The sequence below is a fragment of the Diabrotica virgifera genome, chromosome 7, assembly GCF_917563875.1.
Source record: "Diabrotica virgifera virgifera chromosome 7, PGI_DIABVI_V3a".
Classification (NCBI taxonomy): domain Eukaryota; kingdom Metazoa; phylum Arthropoda; class Insecta; order Coleoptera; family Chrysomelidae; genus Diabrotica; species Diabrotica virgifera.
Genome location: NC_065449.1, coordinates 160,035,008 through 160,059,374, shown reverse-complemented (window position 1 = coordinate 160,059,374; position 24,367 = coordinate 160,035,008). Strand labels below are relative to the sequence as shown.

The following is a 24,367-nucleotide window of genomic DNA, read 5'->3' as shown; positions in this document are numbered from 1 at the left end:
AAAAAAGTGAACAGAATAGTTTAGCAGGCCCGCGGGCAGGGGGTCAGGGAGGTCCCGCCGACCCCCTGGATAATTACAGATTAAGATAAAACAAATCCGTCTCAATTTTAGTCAAGATCGAAGGAGATTACAGTTTTTATTTACCGATTAACCTTAATTTGTATTATACAGGGTGTTAGGTGAAGAGTGGGCCATGGCTTAACCTTAGATTCGTGATGTTAAAATAGGTCGATTTAAGCTAACTTACGTACAAAAGTTGATAATAACCGAAATACAGGGTGTCAAAGTTAAAATTTACATACATACATAATCGGTTGCCTCTTTTACCATTAGGTGTCGAGGATTCCTCCTTTATATAATACTCTCTGCAAATTTACGCCACTTCTTCCTATCTGCTGCTAAAACTTTTGCTTCTTGCCACGATGTTCCTCTTTTCTTGAGTATTTCGTTTACACTAGTGTTCCAGCTTTTCCTTGGTCTGCCCCTCCTGCTTTTACCCACTGCTTTGGCCTCCCATGTCATTTTCACTTGTCTCTCACCACTCATTCTTATCATGTGTCCAGCCCATTTTAACTTCTTTTCTTCAACTTTTTCGTTGAGTTCAACTTTTCCGTTGAGAAGTTCGAAAAAGTTAAAATTTTATTTTATTTATTTTTGAATATTTCCTGACAGTCATGGGACAACAACACGAAATTTGGTAACTGGTGCTGGTACTGTACACCCTACTAAATTATGTTAAACAAACGTTTCTGGTTACTACCAGTGGCGTACGACGGGGGAACGTGAATGGTTGACCCTTCACAAATTTTACGCCACTGGCGAAATTGCTATTTTAGTGCAATTTTTTGATTATCCAATACTTTCTATGCAAATAACATACTCTTCATTCGTAACGATAAAGCCATTAGTTTTCAAGATATTTGAAGCTAAAATACATTAATCAAAATAAGTGTGCCTTTTAATTTTTAACTTCAAATATCTCGAAAACTAATGACTTTATCGATACGAGTGAAGAGTATATTATTTGCACAGAAAGTATTGGAAAATATAAAAATTATGCTAAAATTTCAATTTCATCAGTGGCGTAGAATTTAAGAAGGGTCAACCATTTACTTTCCCCTATCGTACGCATGTGGTAGTAGCCAGAAACGATTATTTAACATAATTAAGCAGGGTGTATAGTGCCTTCCCTTTCTGCCAAGTATAATACGGATATATCAAATTATTCTAAAGTATTATTTTTGTTTAAATAATTTATTCTTTATTTAAAACTTTAAGAAATATGTGTGCTTGGTACTATGAAACTATTTGACATATTATCCTTATGATACTTGGCAGAAAGTTAGACACTGTACATTCTACTAAATTATGTTAAATAATCTTTTCTGGTTAATACCAGAGGCGAACGACAGGGGAAAGTGAATGGTTGACCCTTCGCAAATTCTCCGTCACTGATGAAACTGCTATTTTAGCATAATTTTTAGATTCTCCAATACTTTCTAGCACAATAATATAAGCTTCATTTGTAACGATAGTCATCAGTTTTCGAGATATTTGAAGATAAAAATGAAAAGGCACAATTATTTTGATTAATATTATTATCCTCCTTCGTTTTTAGCTTCAAATATCTTGAAAACTCATGGATTTTTCGTTACGAATGAAGAGTATGTTAATTACATAGAAAGTATTGGAGAATCAAAAAATTGCACGAAGGGTCAACCATTCACGTTCCCCCTTCGTACGCCACTGGTAGTAGCCAGAAATGTTTGTTTAACATAATTTAGTAGGGTGTACGTGTACAGTACCAGCACCACTTAACAAATTTCGTGTTGTCGTCCCATGCCTGTCGGGAAGTATTCAAACATAAATAAAATAAAAGATTAATTTTGACAACCTGTATTTCGGTTATTATCAACTTTTGTACGTAAGTTAGCTTAAATCGACCTATTTTAACATCAGGAATCTAAGGTTAAGCTATGGTCCATTCTTTACCAAACACCTTGTATATGATTATTAAAATAAAAAATTTTCTTGTTCTTTCATTCATTTCTAGAATAGAAAAGCGACTTAAAGATTTTGACCCTCCCTAATTTTTTTTCTGGCGGCGGCCATGAATATTAGCATAAAATTATTTATAAAAATACAGTTTTATTCATTCACTCGAGCACTTAAAATTGTCGATCCGTATTGTCGTCGTGCCAATTTGACATTAGGTTCAGAACTAAAAGTGTATTATGGTTTATTTTCCCGCTAATTTCAACTCGTTGTAATTAAATAGAAATAAAATACCTCAACTGTATTCCCACTATAATAATGTACAGTAGAATATTCCCAGTATAATAATAATCGGATTGGCCAGATGTAAACACGTGATGAAAAATCTTACTACACGATTGGAAATTAAAGTCATTAAAAAATAATCATTAAGATATCTTTTAGAAAAATAGAAAAATAAGTGATAAGTAACTGAATAGAAATTTTGAATTAACTTCGTCAACGTATTTTTTATTACGAGTTTAAGTGGCAGAACGTTTTGGAGAAAAGTCTCATAAAAGAGATTTGAATTGGGACGGCAACACTGATGATGTGTGTGATACTTCTCTCGTCGACTGGCTGAACTGGCTCCGAGGCCTTAATCATGATGAATCGGGAAGAGATGACTCAACGAAATTTCTCGGTTACATACCGTCGGCGGCCAATAAAACAGATTAGGTTAAGGATTAGATTGCGATCAATCATGCGGTTCTTGTCCGATTAGGCGAGAACGTTTCTCAGGAATGCTCCTAAGTTTTCAGCATCCATTGATGTCCATTCTACTAGAAGAAAAGGGTTATTGGAAAGTGAACAAGGGAGTTTTATTGCCGCTTGTAATTGCCAGAGCTGCCGATTGTATTTATGGCAAGTTCGCTCGTTAACTAATCTTGGAATACTCGGCAAAGGGAATAGAAAGATTTAGTTCGGAATAGGTTTCCAAAAACTGGAATTAAAATATTTCATTTTAAATTTTAAATTTAAATATTTGGGATATTTAAATTTCTGTACTAAATAATTATACTAAAACTGAGACCTAAATCATTTAAGGGCATAGACGCAAAATGTCCACTTAATGTCCAATGTGTTTTAAATGTATTAATTTTTTTTCGAATCCTAAGAAAACTAAAAAATATTTTGGAAAAATTTAAACTCAGAATGAAAGACTACATTATTACTGAGGGCCGAAAATCCCTGAAAACTTCTATAATGTCTATTTTAATTAGTTACAGGGGGGAAATAAAAGAGAACATTAAGTGTGATTTTTAATTGCCAATATTTCATTTAAAAACTTAGTACAAGAAACTTTTTATTTATTCTAATGAACTTTTAGCCCCCGGTAATAACGTAATTGTTCATTCTGCGTTTAAATTTTTCAAAAATATTTATTAGTTTTCTCAGGATTCGAAAAAAATGAATACATAAAAAACACACCGAAAATTTTGACAGGCGACATTTTGCGGATTTCCCCTTAAGAGTAAACAGTAGCGATCAACAGGTAGCAACAAAATATAACTTCGGGAGATAGTATCATAAACTTTGGCGACAGTGGTAATCTTTGACCTTATCTAAGATTAATATTTTGACAATATCATAGTCGCGCTAAATGGAAGTAATAGAAAACGATTCTATTATTAATAAATAGATATTTATAAAATTAAACCAAAATGGGTGAAAATTTTATGTTAAGATAGGTATTTAGAAAGGTGAAATATGGTATTGAAAAAGGTATTTATGAAATATTTAATAATAAAACAATAATAAATAATTATTTTTTGTTGTGAAGCGAAACAAATTTCGATTTTCGCATAATTTTGGCACGGTTTTTAATGGACTTTTTCTAAAAGGTTTTACTTTATTTTTCGTTTGATTTACTTTTTCCATTTTGTTAAACCATTGATAATATTTTTAGAATAAAAAACCTCCTAAAACTTTATACACTCGCAGTAGAAATATTCGAAATATTTTTACGTAAAATATATTTAACACCTACCTAAATATAACTAAAACTCACAATTAACAACAATCTATTATTTCAAAGAGGCCAACAACTTATACAACAATAAATATATAATAAATTAACTATCAATAAACACACTTTCTAGGTCTGGATCCCGCGTATGAAAAAAAAAAGTTGATTAATAACAAGCTGAAAATTTGTTAATAGCTTAACCTTTAACTACCCGCGCATCAAGATATAACATAACTACACGCGTGGCGTACTTTATACGCCACAAGAAAATACACTTAAAAACAGCGGATTTTTTTTAAATACACGTAACTGTTTGTTATAAACCTTATTCGGCATCAGTGAATACTTGGAGTTCCTTATCAGTAAGCCAATTGGGATTTATAACTGGAATCATGGAATCACTGGATTCCATGATAAATAGAATTACTAATAAAATTTTTTTTGAAATGTGATTTTTTACAGGAGAAAAGTATTGTGTATAAAAAAATATATTTTGTGCCATAATTACTAAAAAACAATTGAAATATGTACGTATATTACTACTTAGATTAATATAATCGTGGTGTATATTGTCCACCACCGGAAACAACAAATAATTAACTGTAAATTACGATCTTCCCAGAACGCCGATTATAACGAAACTAAAACCAAATTGTAAAGCACATTCCAGTGATAGGTTAGAGAGGTAAACAAGGTAAAAAATTAAATTTTTAAATATATTTTCAGTCGAATTCTTATATCTGGCGTACAAAATACGCCAGCGCGAGTAGTTAAAGGTTAAGCGTGTCTAGTCGGACAAACTTTGATATATGGGAACACTGTAACAGGGAAAGTTTTAATTGTGGAACAAGTTAAAAATTTGGAACGGTCAGACCACGAAAACGGCACATGTATTTTGTCCGACAGAACAGACTTAAACTCTTCGAACAGAGATTAAACTCTCATGCAAAATTCAGACTGCTATTTATCACCAAATGGGCGTTTTGATGAGTGGAACATGTAGAATATGTCAAATGACAGGAATTATGACAGGTGATAAATATCAGTCTGATTTTTGGATGAGAGTTTAATCTCTGTTCGGAGAGTTTAAGTCTGTTCTGTCGGACAAAATAAATGTGCCGTTTTCGTGGTCTGACCGTTCCAAATTTTTAACTTGTTCCACAATTAAAACTGCCCCTGTTACAGTGTTCCCATATATCAAAGTTTATCCGACTAGACACCGTTAAGCTATTAACAAATTTTCAGCTTGCTATTAATCAACTTTTTTTCATACGCGGGATCCAGACCTATTCATATGAAACAACAATAAGGAATTCTTAAATTAACACACTGCTGCACTGAACATATATCGATAAAGATGACAGAACAGATTAGAGAAAATCTGACGCAGGTTTGTCAAAATGACAGTGATAATTTCTCTATGTTGCCTAATTAGTTATTTAGTTATAATTTTTATAATATGTTCGATTTCTTGTTAGACATAAAAAATTTTAGTAGTTCCAAGATTTCACAAAATCTAGGTATGGGATAAAAAAGTTTATTTGAAGGAAATTAATATTTTTTCTTCTTAATGGCGGTACAGGCTCCTTTTTTCAATATTTTATTTAGTTATAGAGTAATTTCCACGTACTAACATATTTCTGAAATTGGGCTCCGTACCGCCATTCTTTATTATATTACGAATATGTGTGCCAAAAATCTCGACAAAATATTCAAAATTAGAGCCGCAATCTTGGAACGCGTTTGTTGCTACCTGTTGATCGCTACTGTAGCCTATTAAGCATATTTTTGATTACAGTCTACAATATTTTCACTTTTACAAATATACGACGACAAATGTATGAATTTGAAACATATTCACAAAGCGCAAATAACTTGGCCCCACGCTAAGAAATATGTTGTATTGGCTTATCGGTAGCAGATCAGACCTCTCATTAAACAACAAAATAATATTATACAAAACAATCTTGAAACCTGTGTGGATCTACGGCATCCAGCTGTGGGGAACTACTAACATATTCACTAACTATTCTAACTCCAACATATTCCTCTCACTTCGTTAATAACGAAATCATTCAGCATGATATACCTTTAGAATCCATCGAAGAAGGCAGACATCGTTTTAGTGTCAACTACATAGTTAAAGAGTGTCAATGCACCCAAATCTGTTAGCTGCCCAAATAAAGGTGCGCTATGCCAACGAAGTCCGTAGGCTAAAAAACGTTTACTGCCATCCGACATAATATATATCGCCGGTCCGGAATAAGAATGACGTAACTGAAAAAAGCCAAATTTCTCAGGAGAGTAAAAAACGATTTTTAAATATTTAAAATAGGGATTAAATAATGATTAATCGTCCAAAAGCATCGGTATGGCATTCATTCTTACAATGATGGCTTTTATTTTTATCCCTGTTGGTGCGAATTTCATTATCTTAATTTAATCCCCCAATTTTTAACCCTATTTACAGTTGCGTGATTATTCACCTGAAACAAGGTCTAAAATGGTGAGTATTTCAATAACGACAACAGTTGCAACAACTACCCTGTAGTGGCTCGGCATATAGTTATAGTTCTGTCGCTTTTTTATCATATTATGTATTGTTAAGCTCTGTACTTCTCTCTTTTATGAGAATGATGAGCAAATTCTTAATTTAATTAATTACTCAATTATTTTAATTACTGCTTGTGTAAAACAAAACCAAATTTAAATTAAATTTTCTAACAAACTTTATTCACAGGGCTATTTTATTGTTAATGCTTTACCTTTGGTTTGTGGTTTCTGGTATCTCTAGTTGCTTACTCCATCCAGGACAAAACAGGGAAATTAAACACACTCAATGTCATATCAATGTTAAAAAATATTATTTATTTATCCAATATACCATAAACATAGGATTTAAAAAATATGCTAAAATCTAAATGTGTTGCAACAATTTTTCATCTTCTAAATTAAGCTTTAATTCTGATATCTCCTCTGTTTTAACAAAAAAAAAAATATTTAAATAATTCGTTATTTATTCTTACAAAATTTAATAAAACTTACTTTTCTCTTTTTGAATTGATTACTTATTTCTTCTTTAAAATTTGAACTGACTAATTCTGTTATAGAACTGTTCAGGACAGAAATTAAGCAATATGGTGTGGATATAAACAAACTCTCTCCGTGTCACAAATGATTTGACTAACCTTTTTGTTTCTTCTCTACTTCTTTTCCCGGATTGTGTCGTCCTCGATTCTCCCACAGGTACTCTTAAGATGTTGCGAAAGGTCCTTCTCGTCCAAACTGCTTCACAAACAAACAAACAGGACTCGCTCGAATTCTTGACTCAGTTTTCTCTCTGCTCGATATCTTGTGCAAATAGATACCAATTGGCTACTCGTTCTAGACAGAAAGAGGAATCTTCCTCGGACACAGGAAAATTAACTTCTCAAACCGGTCAACGATTTCCTTTCAACTTTATTCTGCTCGCTCAGGCCAATTTCACCACTTTACACTGACTTCTCACTTTTCAAAAACTGGACTACTGTCTCCAGATATTTTTTACACAGTGCCTATTTTTTCTCTCGTCAAAATCAGACTCAACACTCTCATCCCTTCCATCTATCATTTTCCACCAATTACAAAACATCCTTTCTACCCACCACACCCATATTATCATTCCTCACGAACTAATTTAATTTGTATCCAACTTTTAATTTTGTTAAATTCTCGGAGACATAAAATTACTTTCGTTGTTTCAAAACGCTAAACAAAAAGCCTTACATTCTAAACTCAATAAATTTGTTTACCGCTTAACCTTCTTCGAATTTTTATAAAATGTCTTTTTGTCCATTGCAAAGCGAAATTTTAACTGTATTGTCTAATCTGACCGCACCATGTTTTAAGTTCGTTCAAAAACCCATTAAAAAAACCACCTTCTTAACGATTTCACTTTCTGCGAAAACACCGATTACTAACTAAATTATCCTATTATAATTTTTGGTCATATATACAGGGCGATGAAAATCTATAATTTCGTGGTCTCTGATATAAATTTATTTTCTAAATTTTTCCCATAAAAATTTTTACAACAGTATACAGTATTTTAGAAGCTAATTACACAATAAACAGGAACTGACAAAATTTGCAGTTACGTCATTCTTAATTTCGGACCGGCGATATATCGGATGGTAGTCCGATATACATCACACAGACTTTAGTTCAAATTTTAAGGCAAATTTTTATAAATTCACACAAACAATGTTTAACTTAGGTATGGATAACTTTAAAAGATAATATACTTCATCTAATTTACTAACCGTTGTACGTCATCCGCGTCATAGACCTTGACGTCGCATGATACCAACACGAAATATTTAGGCGGTAAGTGTGTTCTTTTTTAGAATCACGTTGACGAATACACTGCAATTACAGCCACTAGACATATTTTATTATATACGCGTAGAAATCATATTTGAAGATTTCTATTAATGTTAACCTAAAGAAATACACAATAATATGTTTCATTTAATTTGTATAAATGGATTATAAAGCGTTTTTATGAAGCACATTTACTCGAATCACACTTAGTCCAGAAAGCCACTGCGCATCCGCTAGGAAAAATATTCTAATTCGGATTTTTTGCACAATCTTACTCAAAAAGTACTCCTTTTAACAAATTTGCATGTTGCCAGGACCAAAAGGTGGTAAAAAATTTTTTAATCGTTTTTTTTTTTGTTTTTTTCCTAAAATTATTTTTTTTGCATGGAAAAAAGTTTTTTTAGGTTTTTTGGATCATTCCAAAAGGTCTTTAGTGACTTTTCTCTAAAAATGATAGTTTTTCACATATAAGCGATTAAAAATTGAAAAATTGCGAAATCGGCCATTTTTAACCCTCAAAAACTATGTGAAAAACTGAAAATTTGAATGTTGCCAAGGTAGGTAGATATTCTCTAAACATCGATTAATGAAATCCCGAAGAGTTTTTTGCAATACAATATTCAAAACTCCTTTGTTTTTAATTGCTATTCAAGCGTGCGCGACACTATTTTCCACCGACAGTATGGTGCAAATGAAAGGAATAAATTCGTTATTTCGTAAACCGGCGACTTTAAAAAAAATCCCGAAACAGGTCGATTTTTATTTTTAAATTATTATATTGTGGCATATATGGTATACTAGTGACGTCATCCATCTGGACGTGATGACGTAATCGATGATTTTTTTTTATGAGAATAGGGGTCGTGTGCTAGCTCATTTGAAAGGTTCTTTAATTCTCTATTCAGTAATATAAACATTTACATAATTATTTATACAGGGTGTCCAAAATTTTTTTAATAAATTAAATTATTTGACAAAAAAAGAAGTAGAAGGACACCTTGTACAAACAATTATGTAAATTTTTACATTACTGAATAGAGAATTGAAGAACCTTTCAAATGAGCTACCACACTACCCCTATTCTCATTTAAAAAAATCATAGATTACGTCATCACGCCCAGACGGGTGACGTCACTAGTATACCATATAGCATAACTTAAAAATAAAAATCGACCTGTTTCGGGATTTTTTTTTAACGTCGCCGGTTTACGAAATAACGAATTTATTCCTTTCATTTGCACCATACTGTCGGTGGAAAATAGTGTCGCGCACGCTTGATTAGCAATTAAAAAACAAAGGAGTGTTGAATATTGTGTTGCAAAAAACTCTTCGGGATTTCATCAATCGATGTTTAAAGAATATCTACCTGCCTTGGCAACATTGAAATTTTCAGCTTTTCACATAGTTTTTGAGGGTTAAAAATGGCCGATTTCGCAAATTTTCAATTTTTAATCGCTTATATGTCAAAAACTATCATTTTTGGAGAAAAGGCACTAAAGACCTTTTCTGTTTGGAATGATCCAAAAAACCTAAAAAAACTTTTTTCCATGCAAAAATAATAATTTTAGGAAAAAAAACAAAAAAAAAAACGTTTAAAAAATTTTTGACCACCTTTTGGTCCTGGCAACATGCAAATTTGTTAAAAGGAGTCCTTTTTGAGTAAGATTGTGCAAAAAATCCGAACTAGAATATTTTTCCTAGCGGATGCGCAGTGGCTTTCTGGACTAACTGTAACTGTAATCGAACGAAGGTGACATTTTAGGATAAATTGGTAACATTTATTTGACAGTTGCGGTGATGACAATTCATATTTGTTTATATTCTTTACTATAAGTATCTGTTTTATTATATTTACTGTCTTTATTATTTACTTTACTATAAAAACATCCTCTACTATAAAAATATAAATTTCACCTAATTTTATCACGACTTGGAATAATCGAGGTATCTGACAACTTTCTTATAGGCTATTGATTATATTCAAAATAAGATAGCTAAAAGGAACTGCAACGTTAACGGGGTTTTATTATTTGATATGGTCAGTGGACATCAATATATGAAAAAACCGCGGAGTGCTACCATTTGAAGGGGTGCGTTTTTGAGAAATGGGTGAATTAGTCCCTGGGCACAGGTTACATTAGGGTGAGTTCTATGCACTTTTGATACAAATACGTCTACATAAAAGTTGTTCCTGGTTAAATTTCCTATCTAAATATAACTTCTTAAAGTCAAAGATACTTTTTTTTACAAAAATATATTCAAAAGAAAAAGCACAAAGGAACCCAAAAGAAAGAAATTTTGTTTTTTGTCCCATAACTTTTGTCCACGGGGATATAGGTATAGACATTGCTTCACAGAAAAAAAACTTACATATTTTCCCTCTAAAATGATGTTTGGTAGAGGTCATTAGGATTTATAGTTTTCGAAATATGATTTTTCAAAGCTCGCCACTCACAGCAATTTTGGGCAATTTTCCTTGTTATTTCGCAAATATTGTTCTGTAACTTTTTTCTACGTAACTTTAGGTATATGCAATGGAACACGTAATAGGAATAGAAATCAATTACCTTTAAAATGGTCTACTGTATAACGTTGTACGACTTTTTTTAAAGAGATTGTGGTTTTTCAAAGTTTTATACTTTTAACGATTTTTTTATAATATAATATAAAAATAAAACAAAATTATTATATAATATACTATATAATACCTAATATAAAAAAAATATTATTTTTTACATTTTTTACGATTATTTTTGAAATTTCTCATTATAACTTTTTTTCTTGTACATGAATATACTATCTATATATTGCGCAACAAAGAGGGCTTACTTTCTGTTCTTTAAAATGGTGTATCATCTATATTTAAATACATAATGGAAACCGAGTGATTCTTTGATATTTTTTTACCTGTAGTATTTAAAATATTTCTTTTACAAAAATTACAAAAACATTAGTCTTAAAAAACATCACTTTAGTTAAAATTATTTAAACGTTGACATTTAAAAAAATTTCAAAATCAAAGTCCATCTCTTCGTTAGCATTAGCTTCAATATCTTCCTCTGACACCTCAGTTATCTTAGAGTTCCCACAATTAGTACCCATGCACATGCACCCTTTGCAGAATATTGAACAACTAATTCCTATCTTCCTACAACCGCAGTTTTTTTTACATCCTTTGGTACATTTACATGCTATTTTTTCAAGCAAAACTTGTGGTGCAGGAGCTTTGACAGTAAATATTGGAATTAATCCATATTTTCAAGTTTGCCCGTCGAGTCAAGTGGATCAAAAGTATTACCTATAAAAAATAAGATTCAATCATAACACACAATCACATAAAAAAGTTATAATGGGGAATTTTAAAAATAATCCTAAAATCAAAAATCGTTGCAAGTACTTATTACAATTTGAAAAAGCATATCTTATTCAAAAATAACCCTAGAATTTTTTATAATACACCATTTTAAAGTAAACAGAATAAGCTTTCTTTTTTATTATGTAATATATACCATATAGAAAAAAAAGTTATAATGGAAAATTTAAAAATAATCGTAAAAATATAAAAACTCGTTAAAAGTCTTGAAAAAGATAACCTCTTTAAAAGAAGTCGTACAACATTATACAGTAGACCATTTTAAAGGTAATTGATTTCTATTCCTCTTACATGTACCATTGCATATACCTAAAGTTACGTAGAAAAAAGTTACAGAACAATATTTGCGAAATAACCAGGAAAATTGCCCAAAATTGCTGTGAGTGGCGAACTTTGAAAAATCATATTTCGAAAACTGTAAATCCTAATGACCTTTACCAAACATCATTTTAAAGAGAAAATATGTTTTTTTCTATGAAGCAATGTCTATACCTATATCCCCGTGGACAAAAGTTATGGGACAAAAAACAAAATTTCTTTCTTTTGGGTTTCTTTGTGCTTTTTCTTTTGAATATATTTTTGTAAAAAAAAGTATCTTTGACTTTAAAAAGTTATATTTAGATAGTAAATTTAACCAGGAACAATTTTTATGTAGACGTGTTTGTACGAAAAGTGCATATAACTCATCCTAATGTAACCTGTGCCAAGGGACTAATTCACCCATTTCTCAAAAACGCACCCCTTTAAATGGTAGCAGTCCGCGGTTTTTTCATATAGAGAGATTCATTGACCATATGAAATAATAAAACCCCGTTAACGTTGTAGTTCCTTTCTATAGTACATAATCAATAGCCTATTAGTCGTTATTGTAGACATATACAAAGAAACCTACCGGCTTCATGCCAAGAGTTCGGAGCCGTTTTTTAATTATTAACAATGCAGTGCAAAAACGCTTGCACTGCAAATCTTAATAGTATATTGAGTATGGAGAACGGTAAGGGTTTTATACCGATCGAAGACAATTGTTTGGAGGAGAAGCGGAGCGAAGACTCCAATTATTGTCTGAGATCGGTTACCCTTAACGTTCGACATGCTTATAACGTTTTTTGCACGATTGATACCATTATAAATTATAAAATTAAACATTTTCGTCATATTGACTAGTTTCATTTATTTTATCAAGATAGATACTTTGGTTGTTAGGTAGTAACTAGGGTGCATAACAACAATGGAGAATTGAGTTTTTATTTAGTTGTCAATAATTTTAAGTACAATTTTGATTATTATAAATTAAAATATGAGCGAAAGTGAATTTGAAGAAATTGAACGGGCTTGGGAAGAAGGGTGTTCCGCAATTATTCCCGAAAAATCCAAAATCCGTTATCAAAATACCTACCAAAGTTTTAAAAAATTTCGTTCAAAGACATATTGTACCATAAGTTTCAATATTAATAAATAATTCGTTAGTTTTCTTTATTCTTTCAAAAAATAAATTAAAATTAAGAGATTTTTTAACTCGACGGTAAGTGAATTACTTACCGTCGAGTTGGAGTACTTACCGTCGAGTTGGATTGCTTACCGTCGAGTTGCTAGTAAATGTCACCTACTGACGTAAAATCTGTCACGGTAAACAGTCAAAAATGATAAATCGTGCAAAAAAGATTATAACTTAATTCTTGTTATCTATTTCTTAAGTTTTTACTTATTTACATTGAATATTAATTTGTTTTGTTGTATAATCCACGTTTACAATAATTATGTGATCTATTTGATTTAAAATGGATTCAGGATTTTTTCATACTTTGGCAACTATGTCAACTTAGATCTTTGGCGTAGATAATGACGTGCAACGGTAAGTAAATTAGACGGACTGTACATCATAATGATACGGTATCATCAGCTTGATCAGAAAAAACACTTATTGCCTATTAGGCAGATTAACAGAGCTCTCTACGAGATAATAAAAATAATGCAAAAACAAAATTAATTTAGAGTTGGCATCTATCAATAAAACGGGTCCTGTATTTCCATCTAAAGCATAACTTATCGTATCATTCGGACGATTTCTTCTAGCTGAAAAGTCGTCAGACTAGCGTAATTATTTTTATAATTGAGGGTCCAACTCTGACGATTGCCTCAAGAGACACATTTGGATCCGTCCTAACGAGAAAACTAAATTAGGAGGAAACGCTGTGTCTGTGTATATAAGTTTCGTCTTATCGGGCCTCGTAAGCACGCTATTCTGCCTTAATCCACAGAAGCAACGAAGACAGGAGTCAATTAGTAGCGCCACATGACATCTCAGCCACAGATTGATTGTAGAACGTCCGTCAAGAAGGCTGTTTGACATTAGCTTTTAGACTAGTCAATACGCATTAATTATTGTTTTCAAATTACACTTATTAATGGATCATAACATGAAAATAATTAAATATCAAATAATATTAATCATCATGTTGTTCTGAAGCTATTTCCTTGTGGCATTTTTATAATTAACTATTTAGATGGGAAATAAGCCACAATTAAATCGAAAAAAAAATATTAACGTTTCGACGCCCAAATCGTGTGTCGTTGTCAAAATACCAAATACTACAACATTAAACAAAAATGTTGTTGCTTAGTAACAAATTCTTCTAGTAATTTATTTAATCTGACTCATTTATATCGGAAATTCAGACATATATTATACTTTTAAAGTAAAAGACTTTAAAATGATATTGCCAATATTCATGAATTGCGTTCCTGGGACGACGTTACTGAAAGATAGTTTATTCGATTACATGAAATCAACCCCAACTCAAGAATATCCGCCACAAAAAATTCATAGCATGTGATCTGTCTTTAAAAAGACAACCAAATGCAACGGTGACAGTAAAATTCTCGCATTAGAGACTAAATAGTAAATCACGAGGGAGAAGCAGAAAAAAAGCTGGTCATACTGTCCTGACACCGTAAGTATTTGGTGTTGCATTTAGTCTACTCTCAAAACTAATACCAAATTCTGACTTTTATATAATATATATGTTGTTTAAATTTTAAATAATATTAATAATACATAGATATATAAATAATACTAAAATATAAAATATGTACTAACTCGATATGTTATTGACTTACTAATCGTGGTATTTTCTTTCTATTGACTTCCTCTTTCAGTATGGCTAACCACATCCTACTGCATTCTACCGAGTAATTTGCGACACAATTGGTTTCATTCAGCATAATAATTAGAGCCGCTTCTTGGACTTTTATCTTTTTACTATCTGTTTCTTTCAGGACGATACTTGAATCTCTCCACTGAATATGGATATAATATACTGAACATAATATAGGAATAATGAACGTAGAGTTCAAAATTATTTTTTTCAATTTAATTGTGGCTTATTTCCTATCTAAATAGTTAATGAATCATGTAATTTAGTATGTTCCGTGTACTAACAATATCAGTAAACTGGAAAAGACAAAAAAAATATACACAATTTATATTTATACTAAAATTTATATACAGTGTGTCAATTTGAAAGATACCACCATCAGTCCTTATATAAAAATATGCAAAACCACGTCAAATTTATTTCCGATGGTAACATTTTGTAGACCAGTTACATCAACCCTCTAACGGGGGCGGCCACAACGCTCAACCTCGGAAGGGGGATAAGTGATAGCTCATTTTAAAGGCCGTTCATCTAACTTTTCAAAAATACTGCATATATTACATATATTTAAATTATATTTTTTTCAGTACTTTCAAAAAAATTACGTAAAACCATACAGTCCAGTCGGGCTAGAATTTGACTTTGCATGCCGAGCTGCCCAAAAAATTTTATTTTTAATATTTAGGGGGGTCAGTAGTAGTGTGAATTTAAAATCGCGACTAAATTCCGCCGTTGCTTTAGCCGCCATCTTGACTTTAACCCTTATCCGGGCAAGGTGGGTCCAACGGGCCCGAGACGCCAATTATTTTATCATAAACTAATAAAAAAAATTTTATTGAATTTTATGCATCACTGAATTTGCTTAGAAGTATGTTTCCTTCAACATGGTCATGAGCTATTCAGAATATTCATTTTCATTTTTGAAATTATTGTGTCCAAAGAATTTTGTCACGTAAAGATGCAACACGGACCCGTCGGGCCTATTTGTATTTATAACTAAAGTCTAAATATTTGTTACAGAAGTTAATCTGGCAGTCAGGTAATGTTCAGGTAAGTCTAAACGTGCAACAAACAATGTAACATCTAAAAATTGAAGAAAGACTTCTGTGTAAAAGGTATATTTATTAAAACCCCAATAAAGGGTTACATTAACCCAGATATCACTGAAACTTTTATTGTTAACATTTTGAATTAATTTCGAATTTTCATGGAAATTATAGCATATGGAACCAAAAAACACAATCATATATTTTTTTATGACGATACCTGTCAAGTTTTGACATATTCTTTTAAAAGGACGGTAGTAATATACGGTACCAGATATCATATATATTTTATTAGTATCAATTTACAAAGAATGAAAGGATTTAAAACAAAATTTTGGATGTAAAGGTATTTTGCACTTTTCACACAAAAACTGGACTTTTTTGTGACAATATCCACATCGCGATTGCTTTTCTTGATAAAGAACCAAGTGGTTAATACCGTCATATCTTGAATTGGCTACCGAATTCGAATTCCGCTTAGAAGGTCCGCGTTTTGTTTCTTTTTTAAAAGTTTCCAAAATATAAGTTGCAATAGATCTTCTAAATTCAAGTTGATCCAGTTTACCGTCTTGAGTTTTGTGAATCTGCCACGCATTTTGAATAGCCATATCAACGCAATGAGCAAAAAGGGGAAAATACCATTTCTTTCCTCTTATGGACCCTCGATATAAACTGATGTTCTGGTCACTGCGATCAACGCCGCCCACGAAGTTGTTGTATATTCTAACAATATTTGGTTGAGGAACTTGAATATGTTTTTTCTCTGCTTGTGAAAATCTCTTTACAGAGAAGCAAGGCATTACTGGTACAAAATTGGAAGCAATAGAAACGATATTATTATCATGCCAGCGGCAAACCACTATTCCTGTATTTTTATCAAGACGATACTCGTATTTACCACGTTCAGTTTTTTTCATAATAGATGAACAGGGTAAAGGGCATTTCATGGTGCGATTTTCCCTTACAGTGCCTGTACCAAATATGCCTCTTTGTTTTAGCTCATGCAGTAAATGAATAGAAGTAAAATAATTATCAAAAATAAGATGGAATCGCCTTTGAGGCCATACTTCATTCAATCTGTCTGCATAGGATAGAACTACTGATGCACCCAATCCAAGGACTTTATATTGTTCAGGTATTGTAGTGGAATTACCTTGGTAAGGAGAAAACCAAACTATGTATCCCAGACGAAGGACTCCTACCCACATTTTGTACCCCCAACGGATTGGTTTTCCCCTGATGAATTGTTTTGTGGGATGGCGACCAAAATACGGAACCATTGCCTCATCTATGCTGTGATGTTGTTCTAAAGGGGAAAATTGTATAAATTTTTTGTTTATTACGTCGAACAGGGGTCGCATCTTGGCAAATCTATCAAATTTATCTAATGACAAGTTATTGCAAACATGCAAAACTTTCATTATGTGGGAAAATCTATCGCTAGATATAGCAGCTACCACCATTGCGTTGTGCGAATCGTCACGATTTTCCCAGTACATGTACCTTTTCGGCACAACCACATAACCACTCAATACAAGAACGCCTATAAAACATCGAATCTCATTTTGAGTAATGTCGTTCAAAAGATTTCTTTGTCCTGCGTAAATGTTAGTGTATTCGGTAACCAAATTGATGACTTCATCATCAAAAAACAAATTGAAAATTTCCATCGGCGACTGAGTCATTTTCGGTCCAAATTGAGTTTTCCAGTAAGTACAATCAGGGTGTTGATACAAGTCTCCTTGAATCCAGTGTGCAGATATTCTCTTCTCTAATTGATGGGGCAGCTTTTCCTTGGAAAGAAACAAAGCCAATGGTATATTGTCATCATCCGAATCTTCTTCTGGTAGGCTGGAATTCACAGAATCTTGTGGTAATTTAGTCGCGTTGTCAAAAACAAGTTCTACGTCGTTTCTCAACTGACTACCCGGTAAATTATTTATTGTAGTTAGTTCTTCATCGCCGGAGTCGCAATCGGTGACATCATCATTGGCATTTTCTGGGGGAAATATGATCAAACCATCTGGAGGGACTGGGATTTCATCAGAATCAAGCTCTTCTAATAGCTCATGCAATTTGAGAGGCCTCCTGAAACAATACGCACGTTGGTAGTACTAATTACTACCGTCCTTTTAAAAGAACAAAATGAAATCCCAAGCGGCGAGCCTTTGAAACAACGTGACAACTAGTCGAGCCAAGAATATACGTACATAAGTCCCTATTATACAATAATCCACATGCCAATGCCGTGAAATAACAGTTTTTTAATTCTAGACTTACCTCCAATTATAAGCATCCATTTTGTAGTCCAAAACCTGGCAATTTACACAGATAACCTCACAATTACAGCATGTGCGCGCACTAAAATCGTTAAAACTTGTCGAATGCTGGCTCTTGAAAACACTCCATCTAGAGCCATCTATCAGTTGGTAGCTGTACTAACCTAAATTACGCATAATTTACACTGCCTTTTAAAAGGACGGTAGGAATATCTGGGTTAAAAGACAGAACGTTTTCGCTCTAAAGAGAGCATCATCAGTGTTCTAAACCTAAAATAAGTACAACCATAATTAGTGAAGACAAGAGTAAAAAAATTTAAAGGTTGACCAAGATAAAAAATTAGGTTATACTTACAAGCTCTACATGCTAAGCCACCAAAAATACATAGGTTAAAACCCTTAAAACGCCGACCAAAAGTCTTACATTGGCGTGTATTATGTTAAACCCTGGCGATGGGTGAAAATGAAAAAGATATACCTCACAACATTATATAACTCTACCACGTGTATGTGGGTGGTTGAGTTGATTTCTCTGTCTTCACAAAGAGAAAGGTGAAAGTCAACTTATTACAGGTGACAGGTAAGAAAGCGTTTCTGACTGATGACAGCACAAGACAGACGGTCCAACATGAAAATTTTGTGAACTGATATGTAGTTAGGTACACTAGCCAATAGTTTTAAAAAATTTATTTGTAGCAAAATACGACAATAACAACAAACATCATAAATATGCTGGGAATATAAGTATTCACTATTAAACTATCAAGAATGTTATACAAAGTGGAAGTACCGTTATTTGAAAACCAATTGACAGTGGGGTTTAATAAGTGCATTATCAAAGATAGGCAACCAACCATACATGAGTGTATTTTTATATAAAATGATGATCTTATTTTTGTTTTAATAGTTGAAAAATAATAATTTGCCCATATGATCTAATGCATTTAGGGCAGAGAAAATAAGTGAATATTTTTACAATACTATTAAACATAGTGAAAGCAATGTCTAGGTTGAAGTTGCCACTCTTATATGTGTGCAGTTATTTGACATCCAGCACGAAGATGATTAAAGTAGTACCTAACTGAATGAAATGATACAGGCAACAAAGGTATGGCTAATGGTAATATTATGAGACAATGAGCTCTATATGTCTAATATTTTAATATTGATATGGAGGATGAATTAATTTAACTGAAATTCATACTATATTAAAGTTTATGGGGTATGTGAGATTTACTCCACACTGATTAGGACTGATAGTTGTTATAAAAAGGTTTAGAAAAATATTATTCTGTCCATATATGTGTATATCTAGGACAATGAAAAAATTAAGTAAGATTTTTCTAAGTTATTACCTTTATGGAGAAAATAAAGAAAGAAGTTGTTGAGTAAAAGTTGTTGTTTCAAAATTAAAAAGGAAAAAAATGTTTTCTTATGTTAAAAAGTTAAGATTAGATTGTGAAAAGTAAATGGATGCTATCAAGTTGTGGCATTGTAAATATCAGACAACAGAGTGATTGAGATTGGTGAAAGAAATGAGAGAGAGAGACTGAGAACCACAGGAGTCCGACCACAACCGGCTACCAAATGATGGTGATGACAGGTAAAAGATGAGAAAGATACGTGAAAATGTGAAATTAAATCAGTAAAAGGTTGAGTTGATGCTAATGGAATGAATGTTGTGTAATGTTGGTTGGAAACTAGATGAAGACCCATACAAATAGATGGACTTAGAGTGTAGTGAGAGGTTATATTGATATAGTTGTGTAGGAATTGTGACAGATATAATGTTTAAAAAATGGATTAGATTAAGCGGAATTTGAAGAATTGAATGAAAGGTTAGTATAAAAGGAGTAGTGAATAAATGTAACGTTTATGGAATGACATAGATATTAAATATTGTAACTCAAAAAATATAGAGGAGAAAAACAAAGAGTAATTTAAGAAAAAAGTTGACGGTGTAAGGGATGAAAGTCACGGTTGAATGACACATGACGATTGACACAATTAGGACTTCTTTGTTTTTCTTTAACTATTTCCAAGTCCTCATAAAGGTCCAACCGTAGAAAGTTTTTTTGGGAAATGTTATGAATTAGAGATACGTTTTCCGGTATATTAAGAGTGTGGTTGTTTTGTTTTAGATGTTGAGAAAAAGTTTATGTATTCTCTCTTTTTGTGTGTTCGAGTGAACGGGAGGCAAGTGACCTATAGGTTCTTCCTATATATGTGGCGTTATAATCGGAACAACGTAGTTTATAGACTCCACTACGATTCATGTAGTTGATGGGATCTTTAGAGTTGGAGAGACATTGACCTAGATTGTTTTGAACTTTAAAGGAAATTTGGATGTTGTCGACAGATCGTTTAATAATATCTCTAATATCTCCGGACAAACCCTCTTGGTGATATGGCAGAGAAGTATAAATGGGTCTGTTGGTCGCATCTCTGGGGAACGCAGCCTCTCTCAAGACTCTGAAATGTCTCTTGTGGATAAGTTTAGTTATGATGTTGGGGTCATAACCGTTGTTGAAGGCTATTTGTTTCAAGATGTTTAATTCTTTATTGTAATTTTCTTGTGATAGGGGGGTGGTTTCTAGACGGTGTATATAACTGTGGAACGCTGAATATTTGTGTGAAATGGGGTGGTTGGATGAGAAGGGTATGACATGATCAGTCTGTGTTGGTTTCCTATATACATATACTGAAGTCGAAAAGGTCGTTTAATCTGGTGATGGTGAGGTCAAGAAAATTGATTGATTGGGATGACTCAAGTTCCATAGTGAACTTAATGTTAGGGTGGATTTGATTGATTTTTGAAAGAAGAAGATCGGCTGAATTGGAGTCACCGGATATAAAAACTAAACAATCGTCAACATAACGAAACCAGTGTAAGATTTCCGGATTTTTCATGATCTGCGTGGATTCTAGATGATCCATAAATATATCAGCTAAAAGAGGGGATAGACAGCTACCCATGGCTAAGCCATCAGATTGTCTGTAAAATTTATTATTAAATACAAAGAAGTCTTGAGCTAGACAAAATTTGCAATAATTGGGTGATAGAATCTATAGTAGACATAGTAATTGAACTGGCTCTGAGAAGAGAATGTACCAGACTAATAGTTTCTTGTTTGGGGACAGAGGTGAAAAGGTTGCTAACATCAAATGAAAGCATAGTAATATTAGGACGAAGATTAATTTGTTGGAGTTTATTAACTAGGTGACAAGTGTTTTTGACTGAGAAACGAGAGGTGAAATTCGTCATAGTGTTGATGAGGTTCAAAATCAATTTAGATGTCTTGTGCTGTCATCAATCAGAAACGCTTTCTTACCTGTCACCTGTAATTAGTTGACTTTCACCTTTCTCTTTGTGAAGACAGAGAAATCAACTCAACCACCCACATACACGTGGTAGAGTCATAAAATGCTGTGAGGTATATCTTTTTCATTTTCACCCATCGCCAGGGTTTAACATAATACACGCCAATGTAAAACTTTTGGTCGGCGTTTTAAGAGTTTTAACCTATGTATTTTTGGTGGCTTAGCATGTAGAGTTTGTAAGTATAACCTAATTTTTTATCTTGGTCAACCTTTAAATTTTTTTACTCTTGTCTTCACTAATTATGGTTGTACTTATTTTAGGCTTAGAACACTGATGCTGCTCTCTTTAGAGCGAAAACGTTCTGTCTTTTAATGTAGCCCTTTATTGGGGTTTTAATAGATATACCTTTTACACAGAAGTCTTTCTTCAATTTTTGTAATTAATGGTATACAACCAGTTACGGGAAATTTTTCCTTATGGAATGTAACATCTCTTTGATGTGAGCGTCAAAGAGATACTTACAATGTTATATCTATTCTAAATGAATTTTAAAAATATATGATAATCATTGTTGGAATGCAATAATATTGTTAGGTAGGTACCTATACATATTTTGAAATAAATAATGCATCTGCTATTAGCCGTTTGATATCGATGTTAGTGTCGACAACTAAGCCCCTAAAAATAAATAAATGACTGATCTATTCTTTTGTTATGTTTTGTTTTGTTATTTTTGCTTGTTTTAACCTAATACTTAATAATAATTTAATTTGTCATATCAATTTGCTATTCTAGTTGGGAATAAGCTAATCTTGTGGCTTAGTCCCAACTAAAATATGAATAATAATAATAATACTAATATCGTATGGAATTTTTGCCGGGAAGATCCTTTCGGACAGTTCCGGCACCATTTACATCTTTAACCCTGTTTTAAGTAACTAGTGCCGATGTACACTAGCCAGGGGGACCGACGGCTTAACGTGCTCTCCGAGACACGGTGAGACGGCTCGTGTCATTATTGGAAATGAAAATTGTGTGTCTTTGGCAGGGCTCGAACCCACGTGCACTGACATATGAGGCCAGCGATTATGCCGTTACTCCACGGCCGCTCAACTAAAGTAGTAAATTGATATGACAAGATATTAACCTTCCGATGACCAACCTTTTTTTTGTTACACGGATGACCAAGGGGGGAAAATTACCCCAGGTCAAAAATGTCAAAAATGACAACAAAAAAATAAAGTTTTTTTTTTAATCTTTAATTTTTTTTGGCATGGACTTTATGTCATATTCAGCCAGTCCCAACATGAGTATTAGTGTCATCTGTAGTGTGTATGTTGAGTAAGTGTCTTGTTACTTTGCAAAGTCGACGTCATTAGCGTAAAACTACTTGTAATTTTACATAATATACGCTATTTTACTAAACATCAACTTCAGAATATATTTTTTATTCGTAAATGTAGGGAATTTTTTTTTTCAAAATATGAGGATATCTAGAATGATATTAAAGTCAAATAAAAAATAATGAGTTAAAAATTAAAAACACTTTTGAATTTATTAAAGAAAAACATACGCTGGGGTCACAATTTCCCCCGCTTGGTCATCCGAAGGTTAATTTGTAAAAGTAAAATTATAATATTCTTCTGACTTATGCGTTTTATTCATTTTGTGAAGATTGTTTTTGTCGGTACTTTATACATGAGCGGCTAATTACCATAATCTTTTCTCAGAAGGGTTTTCACACAGTAATGAAAGGCAACAACACCGTAATCTTTTTCCAGGGTATGCGTGAACTTCAAGCCCTATTTTCAAAAAAATGGCCTGGTACATTTACAAAAGTTTTTATTTATTTATTAATTAAGTCTTTATTTGGCTCCAAATGTTTATTACTTGTGAATAAATATTTTTTCTACAAAAGTTTTCTTGCATTTCACTATTTTGTGCAAATCCTTCAGGTAGATCGCACCCTCGAGGTAAACCGCATACTATAGTAGCACCTTTTTTTAATCTAGACAATTTAAATTTAACTTTAATAAAAAATCAAAACAGAATATTACAAATATATGGGTAAATATGAATAGTACATTCAAAAACAGTGGTGGGCCCAACGGACCCGAGTTGCCCGGTTACGTAAGTAAAATGTGTTGCCCGGATAAGGGTTAAAGGAGAACCGTTTTTGCCACATCTCTCCGCCATTTTCAACTTTTAGACAAAAAGTGTGAGGACTGGTTTTTGTAGAAAAGTTAAAAATGGTGGAGATATTGAGCAAAACTGCCATCTTGGTTTTCCTTTAAAATCAAGATGGCGGCTAACGCGATACCGGAATTCAGTCGCAATTTTAAATTTACACCACTATTGCCCCCATCTAAATATTAGAAGAATAAATTTTTGGCTAGCTCGGCATTCAAGGTCAAATTCTATTCCGACTGGACTAAACGATTTTACTTGATTTTTCCAAAAATACTAAAAAAATATAGTGCATGTGGTATTTTTAAAAAGGTAGTTAAAGGACCTTTAAAATGAGGTATCACTCAAACCCGCTTTCTAATTAAGACTTTATGGGTTGTGTCTACCCCCGCTGAAGGGTTGATGTAATTTAGTTGAAAACTCATCATCATCATCATTTGGCTCTACAACTCTATGTCAGTCTTGGCCGCGTTTACTATTTCCCTCCATTGTTGTCGGTCTTGAGCAGCTATTTCCCATTGCTGTACTCCCATTTTACGTAGATCACTGGCTACTGCGTCCTGCGTCCTTCCATCCCTTTCTTGAGCGACCAACTGACCTTTTACCATCGGGCCTTTCGCATAATGTGGCGTTTCTTTAA

At 32.7% G+C, this 24,367-nt stretch overlaps 1 protein-coding gene across 1 annotated transcript in view; it reads right to left on the bottom strand.

Moving 5' to 3' along the window:
* LOC126888650 (piggyBac transposable element-derived protein 3-like) overlaps positions 1 to 18,239 on the bottom strand; it is a 51,631-nt gene extending 33,392 nt beyond the window's left edge. The window contains exons 1-2 of the mRNA XM_050657011.1: positions 18,220 to 18,239; positions 17,443 to 18,027 (exon numbers count right to left, since the gene is read on the bottom strand). Coding sequence (XP_050512968.1) covers positions 17,443 to 18,027; positions 18,220 to 18,239 — 605 coding nt within the window. The remainder of the gene's footprint in view (positions 1 to 17,442; positions 18,028 to 18,219) is intronic.
* Between the last annotated feature and the right edge of the window lie 6,128 nt (positions 18,240 to 24,367).